We start from the raw sequence: 8,911 nt of genomic DNA, 5'->3' as shown, positions 1-8,911 counted from the left end.
TTCACTGCTATACACAGAGGGGAAGGTAGACAGATTGGTGGTAGTTTGAATAAATAAGGTGAGTAAATAAACGGTATGATATTTCACAATTTAATTAGCATGATAAATGCCACACACAGGGTAGACACTACTGTATTACAGATTTCAAGTTACATAGTTCCTTGGTGTGCTTCTTGCTCCTGATACTATGTTAAAACAAATTAAAAAGCCTTCAGGCAACCAGATACGAAAGGCAAATATCCACCTAAATTCCCAGAAGGCCTACCCTCTTATACACTTAACCAATATAGAAACGACAATGTTTCTATATTGGTTAAGTGTATTACACAACTAGATGGCCAACAGATCTGTCTGCAGGTGGAGGATAAGGGATTATGACACCATGTTTGTTTAGCAGCCAACCTGGTGCCCTTTCCTTATTGGTATCACAAAACATTACACACACACACACACACACACACACACACACACACACACACACACACAGCTTTAAGTCCTCACGTGTGTCTGAGAGTAAACCTCAAGGTAGACAGAAGGTATTATGACGAGGAACATGAATCACTGCTGAGCCTCTTCCATCACCACTGCCCTGGGAAAACTAATCAGGTACTTGCTCCAGAATGGCTTCTCCCATAACACAAGCACACAAACTTCCAAAAAGCCATATGGTACAGGACTTATGACCAGGCGACAGACCCAACAGGCCAGATGCTTCCATAAGATCATTAAATGGTTTCAAGAACAAGAGTATCATAAAGTACTTGTATGGTGAATAACAGCTTGTTAAAATAAAATACATGCAACTAAGCGTACATATAGTTGGATACTTCAGTTTTCACATAATCTAATTCAAGGCCAGAATATTTTGTGTGATGTCAATACAGAAAAACTGCTGTCTACCAACGCAGACCACAAGCAATTTGTGTCGCAAAAAGGCTTGTGTATAACATAAAAAGGAAAAGCCTGGAGCACACATAAATGGCAGTCTGGCGCCAAATGGGCTAGCAGTTCCAATGTACTCTAAGTTACTCTGAAGAAGTTCGCAGTCACTAATTTTACAGCTATTAAACGTTTTTAACATGATCAGTGTGCCCCAGGTTTTTTCCTGATGCTGACTGTTCCGTGTCTGAGTCACCGACTTTCATCCTTAAAGTGGGATTTTATGTGAACTAATATATTATTTATCAATAAATTACTTTAATGATAATAGATTGCTGGTCTAGGGACAAGCAGCCTATAGAGAATATCAGGATTCTTTTCTATAGCTAATTAAGTATATTTTGTTCCAGAACAACATATATTTGATTAATTTGAAATAAGTGCGTGATTATTTGACTGTGAAAAGGACTTTTAGGTAAAGTCATCAAGAGTACTTTTAGGAACAAAATGTAATATAAAAAATATTGAATACACTGTAGTGTGTATACATTTATTTATTTTATTTTGAATGTGAAATGACAGTACAAAATGTACAACACAATCTTATCTTTATATTTTCTATAGAGAAGAACCATTGAATGCCATCTATGAAAGCAATAAGTTCCATACCTGTTTCCTTCGACCATCCTCTTTTCCTATACTTATGTTCTCTGGTATCTTCTCAGGGTGTGTGTCTGTATCGAGACGTCTGAGACTTACTGAAGCTACGAAGACTAATGGTAGAATCAGAAGATGCACCTGATGCACTTAATCCCCCTGAACCAATAAACCACTGACATAACCTACTGACCTCAAAGCGATATACGTACGTGGCTGTCCACACACACATTTACTGGAGGGGCCCACAATAACACATTACACACACTCAAAATGTGCAGGTGTGGTCTTAACTGTATAGTAAAAGTTTGTATTGGAATTGAGGCCAAATGTGTTAACAGCTTATAAAAGAAATGTAATGCCAGCTGGCACTGTTTTTTTGTTTCTAAAATCAGGTGCTTTACTGTTACACAATCTTAAAAGATCTTGAGAGAGGCACATTTGTGGTGATCTCCAAATGTAAACATAAATCATATCAGGTTTGTGTTGTCCCAGACACAGTGACATCAGTAAGTACAGTCTGCTAAGACTCCCATAAGACACTCTGGATACATTTGCAGTGGTAATGGCAGGCAGACCAGATTTCTTTAAGATTTCCTAAACCAAGTTACTGTACACTCATCAATCGTGTAGTGTTCAATCCAGCAGTAACCAAATTTCTTAGGCTGATTATTAATAATTTCACCCAGCAATTCTGTCTTGATGTTTCCAGAGAGCTGCTTAAAACTAATTAGTGTTTATAATACCTATTTTTACACAATACTTTCTTTCAACTTAGGCCATTGCAACTTTAAACTCCTCTCAGCATGCTTCTGTTTTACCTTGAGTGCAGAAATCTAATTGAGTGTCACCTTAGCTCTGATATAATGTACGCAGTTATTTCTATAATGTACAAGTTATTTCTAAAGAAAGTTACTTTATTTTGTTCATTTGTAGAGGACAGGCATCATAGCCTAAGATTGTCATTCCAACAGAAACATCCCAGACATAAAAGAAAAACTACAACTAAAAACTAAAATGACAAAGTATGATCTCCAGCAACAATCAAAGGGGAATCTATGAAAAACAGAATGCATTACCCAACCAGTCCAGAGGGCTGGTTGAGTTGGGCATGAGTCATGTGTCAAACTGAACATTAAGGGTATATGGTTCATGTGAGATCCTTTTGCCTTGTCCAGCAGGATGTTGTTAGCATGAGCACATTCTCCCAGTCATCACAACAGTCAAAGACACATCACAGCCTTTATCTGAATAGAGTCAATAAGGCTGACTATTGGCATTGTCTAGGGCTGAAGCCCAGGCCTTGTCTGATGGAGCCTCAGGCAAGACCCATCCCTGGGGAATGGCTGTACCGTCAGGGTGGTCCACAGGAACCAGGAAAACGTCCCACTCTCTCCTGGCAGGAATGAGACCAGTGTAATTTGTAAGCAGTATTAACAGAAATGAACATTTCATATTTTCGAGTTTGTGTTTTTTCATTTCAAACTTGATACAAACATTTAAATGTATCAATTGGAAGAGGAGCAGTAACTATTATGCCAACAAAGACTTAATGAATAATAAAAACCTAAGAATATTAACTAAGCACAATAGTCACTACTAGTCATTAGTGACTAAAATAACTTTCACGCTCATTAGTGGCTCCTGAATTGGCAGCCTCACCAGAGCCACAACCAATTATAATTATTATTATAGGAATTAGTAGTAGTAGTGAAGTAAATGATTAAGCAGGAGAGTGAATATATACTGTACCTTATCTGCACCAAAGCTGGTAGTGAGTGCTCTGCCTGTGTATAATATTCTCTGAAAGGCTGCAGAATGTGATCAGCGGGCATCTCATCTAAAAGATCATATGAAAAACAAATGATGAGGGAAAATATGTATCTGAATCTGACACACATTTCTATATCCAAAACAATAATAGTAGGTACAAAAACATAATTCCATTGTATTATCTATCATTGTCTCCGCCAGCCGAAGGCATGGCCGAAACTATGTCTGTCCGCCCGCTGCTTGCTGTGTAACTTTGCACACACATTCCCACTAGGCAGAGGAAAAAATGGCACCCTTTACACATTGGCCTATTATAGCACCACCAGCAGGCCAAAACATTTTTTTATATTACTCCTACAGATTTTGTCCAAACATCACACAAATTGCAATAACTTCATCAACATTAATCCCTTGACTTCTACAGATTCCACTCACCTCTATAATGACTGAATTCCAAACATGGCTGGCCCACAATAACCTACCTGACCTAGCGGAGACCTGTGCGCCGAGGAAGACTTTTTCTAGTCTAACTATAATATTGTTGATTACATAGTTATATTAAACTGAGACTATGAAGTGAATCCATGACGGACTCCAATGCCAGTGGCTACCAAATTACCTCCAAACAGCAGGGCCTCTATCTCCCGTTTTTTCTGTAGCTGTCGCTCTCTCTCCTTCTTCAGGCGTTTCTCCAAGTCTTTTTTACGCTCCTCTTCTTGCTCTCCTTCTAGCATGACCCGGAGTGTGTTCTCTTCTGCCCCGTAAACAGCTGTCCTCTTCCTGATCAGAGCTCTCAGTTGCTCTAGCTGTTTGTCAAACACCTGATCGGCCTCCTGCTCTGGGAAGATACCTGCAAAGACACACAAGACCAAACATGAAAGACAAACACCACCACAGTAACAGACTATTATTTTGTGAAACGATTGAGGTGTCTCATAGGCTACGACCGAGCTCAAGGCTCAGGAGTTTTTCCTTGCGGCTGTGAGAGCCCTGAACAAGGACAAGGACAAAAACAAACAATTTAAACAAAATAAAACAACAACTGCATTCAATCTGTACAAATCCAGTGTAGGTGCTCAAAATGTTACTTGCACAAATGTATATATACATATATAAGTGAAATGGATGTATGTATGTTCTGTCTTCTGTGCATATCGTTTCTAAAGATCCTCCCCCTCCTTATTCTGCACATTGCTGCTAAAGTGAGTTTTTATTTATTTATCATACCGTACAGTAGGTAGAGTTAAAGAGCAACATGTTTATTTATTATAAATATAATCATAATAAAAATCATAATAATCATATTCAAAAAAGAATAGCTATTCTATAATCTTTTTTTTTGGCTGTTTTTGCTTTATTTACATATTTAGAATAGCAGAGCATCAGGAAAGTCAGGGAAGGGAGTTGGAAGGACATGCAATACAGGTCTATTTTAACAAGTGATTCATAGTCTTACTTTACCATGGTTACATGTTGTTGTTGTTTTTTTTGCTGTTACAAAACATTTTTACGATTTAATTGATTCAAAAAATATATCGATTATTAATTTGATTTTTTTTAAACGATTTGGGGGAAAATAAATACATTTAGTTTCCGTGTTGTGGAAACTAAATGTATTAATTGATCCCCAAATCTTTTTTCTTTAATTCGAATAGATAATCGTTTTTTTTTTTTTTATCCCACAATTTTGTAACGCCATTTTTTACACCCAGTGCCAATTGTCTATGTAATCCTGGGCACTACCTTCCCTCTGCCAACCTTGGGAGGCCAGGGCCGAGCTCATGCCTCCTTCAATGCATGAGAGCCAACTGACCTTCTTGTCACCTGACAGGGGAGAGTTTCCCTGGTTGGACGTAGCGCGTGGAAGGAACACGTTATTCGGGAGGCAGTATAGTGACCAGGATTACTGCATGTTTTTGTGAGGGTACCTACCCTAGGGAACACGGGGAGAAAATGCAAACTCCACACAGAGAGGCCCTTTCGCCAACCCCACCTAGGGTATGGGCACTGATGACGCGGAGGAGAGAACACGACCCCAGCATCCCCTGTGGGAATCGAACCCAGGACCTTCTAGCTGTGTGGCGATAATCTTTTTTTTTTTCAATTATGTGCTATTCTGTACCAACTGTGCTATTTTCACAATGTTTGTGCGACACTCTTATATGATGAAGTATAGAATAGGGCTGTGGTTAATCAGCCTAATCTATTTAGTTGATAAAATCTGTTCAGATTTTTTCAGAATCATTGATGTATAATAAATAAAACAAATTATCAAAGAAAATGCACTTTTCGATTATCCAATTAAGAAGTTATCAATAGAATAATGGCTAAGAAAATAATAGATAGCTGCAGCCCCAACAGCCTCATTCTCACCTTTCCTGGATGCAGCCTCCTTCCTCAGTTTGCGTAGTTTCTCCAGAGACCTGAGGATATCCAGCATTCTCTTCACATCTGCTTGTTTCTTCAGCACTTCAGAGAGGACAGAATCTGCGGCCAGCTTCAGTTCCTGTTCCTGTTTGACAGAAGCGATGTATATTGTTAGATTCAAGCACAAAACTAAAACAAAGTTACTTCAATGCAGCCTGATCTCTGTCATCCAATACAGCTAGGATTTAGCCAAACTGTTGCATAGATCATGCAGTGTACTGTACTATGTAGAGTCAGACTATATGCAAAGTTTCATCATGGTGTGTTTGTGGTGCCATCTACTGATGAAAAGATGTAACATACTGCACAATGGAAAATAAATTCATTTTAATGTTGTGCCTCATTCACTTACCCTCTTCTTCTCCTCTACTTCAAGAATTTTCTTCAACCTCCATTTATCTATTGCTGCCTCTTTTTCTGCAATCCGTTCCTCCTCCATCTGTTTTTCTTCTATTCGTTTTAGTTTTTTCCTCCGCTGCCAGGCTCTCTTCTTAGTGATACGGGACAGTTTATTTTTCAATCCATCTAAACATTCAGGGTCATTAACGACTTTCATTTTGTCCTGCAGCTCTCCTTTCAATTTTAGAGCCATTGCATAAGAGTCTGCCCAAACGCTCTCATTCTCCAAGTTGTGTTTTAGTGTTTCACATGCAAGTGACAGCTTTGAGACAAGTTCAACAGCACCATAGAGTGTGTTCTGTATAAAAGGAACAGATATCTTGGAGCGTGGTTGCTCCGAGTCTGGAATTCTGAAGGTTCTTCCTCTGTTTTGCAAGAAACGCTTGACCCACTGTTCATCCTGTCTCCTCTGAACAGCTTCTTCGTCCAGAGGCTGTGCTTCTGCTGCCTTAACAAAACTCTGGTTATGGTCTTTACTCCAAGCAGGAAAGGATGGGTTGTCTAGGAGAGGTCCTCTCTCAGCAGGCAAATCTCGGTGAGCATGTTGTCTCAGAGAGTTGCTGTTAGGTTTATACTCACTTTGACCACTTTGTGGTCCAAAGCTGCAGTTTTCCGTTGAATGTTGATCAAATCTTTGGCTATTTGAAGCCCCCAGGTTATTATGTACATCCTCAAACCATGCATTGGATGGGGGGCCAGCCTGTGGCCTGAGGTCTGAGCATGGATGTAGATCTCCTTGATGGAGAGATCTCTGACCTGGGTTCAGCATGGTGGGGGGGAACGGGCCAGGTGGTGGACAGTTGAATGAAGGCGGTGGTATGGAGGGATCGAATCCACCATAGCCGTGTCCCATGTGAGGTGGGCCACCATAGCCCTCTAATCTGGGTGGTGCTGGTGGGAAGGGCGGTCTGAATCCATAAGGCTGACTGCCATACACTGGACCAGAGGGTGGGGATGGAGCTGTCCACTCATTACTAGGATGATGCTGTGGGGATGGAGCTGTCCACTCATTACTAGGATGATGCTGTGGTGATGGAGCTGTCCACTTATTACTAGGATGATGCTGCTGCGACGGATCTGGAGCCGGCGGCCAAAATCCAACGTTACTTGAAGTGTTGCTTTGCATGTTACTTACAGTGTTGCCAGATTCTGCGAAAGAAATAAGCAACCAGGTCTATGAAAACAAGCCCAAAAGAAGCAACTAGGCCACGGCTATTTGAATATAGCTCGTATGAGCTTATTGATCTGCCATTTTCAAAAGAAGAAAATGATCATCTTGGCGGACGACTTTTCCGTACAGAAAGTCGTCCGTTTGCAGCTCGTGGAAAAGTGGAGATATTTGACTAAACACACGTTTTCTGGTAGAACTTTCAAATGGATATGAAACTAGAGGACAAAATATGACTCCAAGTCTTAGGAATTCATTATTGGGTGAGTACAGACGGAGTTTAGAGCACTTTTATGGCCGCGCAGATCGTCACTACACAGCGCGTCGACGAGGGTGATCTATGACTCTGTATTTGGAATACATGAAATGTATGTAAGATCACAGACATTCTAGGGCTAACACACTTTAGAAACACCAAAAAAACGCAACCCGCAACTACCAATTTTAACAAGCAACTTTACAGGAAAAACAAGCCTAAAGTGGCTTATAATAAGCCGACATGGAAACGCTGCATGTTACTTACTGTAGATAAACACCTTGTTGTGGGGTGACTACACCGGCGCGCGCAGAGATCACTAAAGAGGTTGCTGCTACTTTTCCACTAAAGTAATTTGAAATGTCTCGTTGTTTTCTAAAAAGGCACATGTTAATGGCATGTTGTTTATTTTCCACGAAAGCAAATATAAGCGACAATTTGGTGGAAATTGTTCAAATGACGCGCTTGGTTATTAATGCATGTTTACATCATTCTACAAGGAGACGCCATGTTATCGTGTCGTCACTACCGCCGGAAACACGTACTGATTCTTCTTCTTGGGGTTTAACCCAGCGTGATCTAATATGAGAGTGACGACACTAGCGTTGACTCCCAGTGTAAGATTAGAATGCGAAAATGCTCGTTCTATCTCAATCGTATATTTAGTTCTAGCAGTAGTATACAACCCTCGTAGACGTATTTATGATTCTGACGTTTTCAATCTACGAGAGTTGTAGGGTTCACCCCTCATGGAGACCTGGACTTTCTGCACTATGCCCCGAAAAGTACTCCAAACGTGTACAAATTGAAAATAAAGGTGCTTACCTCAAACTTCCAAATGTTAACTACTTCTACGGGGTAGTAGCTTAATGTAATAATCCATATCTTTCAACAAAGAAGTGTTTTAATGCCATCTGTGGCCGAATGCCATTTTTTCACCCTCGTTTACTTCCTGTTTACATTTAGTGTAATTCCGGGTTTTACCAGATGCGCCCCCCACTTCCCGTCACTACCGCCCATTGGGAACTTCCGACAGAATCGGTCACAGACGGCATTAAAACACTTCTTTGTTGAAAGATATGGATTATTACATTAAACTACTACCCCGTAGAAGTAGTTAACATTTGGGGCTTTGAGGTAAGCACCTTTATTTTCAATCTGTACACGTTTGGAGTACTTTGCGGGGCATTGTGCAGAAGGTCCAGGTCGCCATGGGGCGTGAACCCTACAACTCTCGTAGATTGAAAACGTCAGAATCATAAATACGTCTACGAGAGTTGTATTCTACAGCTAATTTAGTTCCAATGTTTGGAACTGTAGCCCATAGTGGCCCGCTTTGCGGCGATATCAAA

General features: G+C 40.4%; 1 protein-coding gene across 1 annotated transcript; it reads right to left on the bottom strand.

Annotated features, from left to right (window-relative positions):
- Nucleotides 1–2,432: 2,432 nt before the first annotated feature.
- Nucleotides 2,433–8,054, bottom strand: pdcd7 (programmed cell death 7). Its single transcript, XM_084067416.1, has 6 exons — nucleotides 7,827–8,054; nucleotides 6,089–7,284; nucleotides 5,683–5,821; nucleotides 3,929–4,159; nucleotides 3,289–3,376; nucleotides 2,433–2,932 (listed from the first exon to the last, which is right to left on the bottom strand). The coding sequence occupies exons 2-6, from the start codon at nucleotides 7,259–7,261 to the stop codon at nucleotides 2,794–2,796; spliced, it is 1,770 nt and encodes a 589-aa protein (XP_083923542.1). The 5' UTR covers nucleotides 7,262–7,284; nucleotides 7,827–8,054; the 3' UTR covers nucleotides 2,433–2,793.
- Nucleotides 8,055–8,911: the final 857 nt, after the last annotated feature.

The sequence above is a fragment of the Gymnoscopelus microlampas genome (genome assembly GCF_963454915.1).
Source record: "Gymnoscopelus microlampas genome assembly, chromosome: 1".
Lineage (NCBI taxonomy): Eukaryota > Metazoa > Chordata > Actinopteri > Myctophiformes > Myctophidae > Gymnoscopelus > Gymnoscopelus microlampas.
The sequence above is the reverse complement of the archived record's forward strand: the minus strand, read 5'-3'. Positions and strand labels throughout refer to the sequence as shown.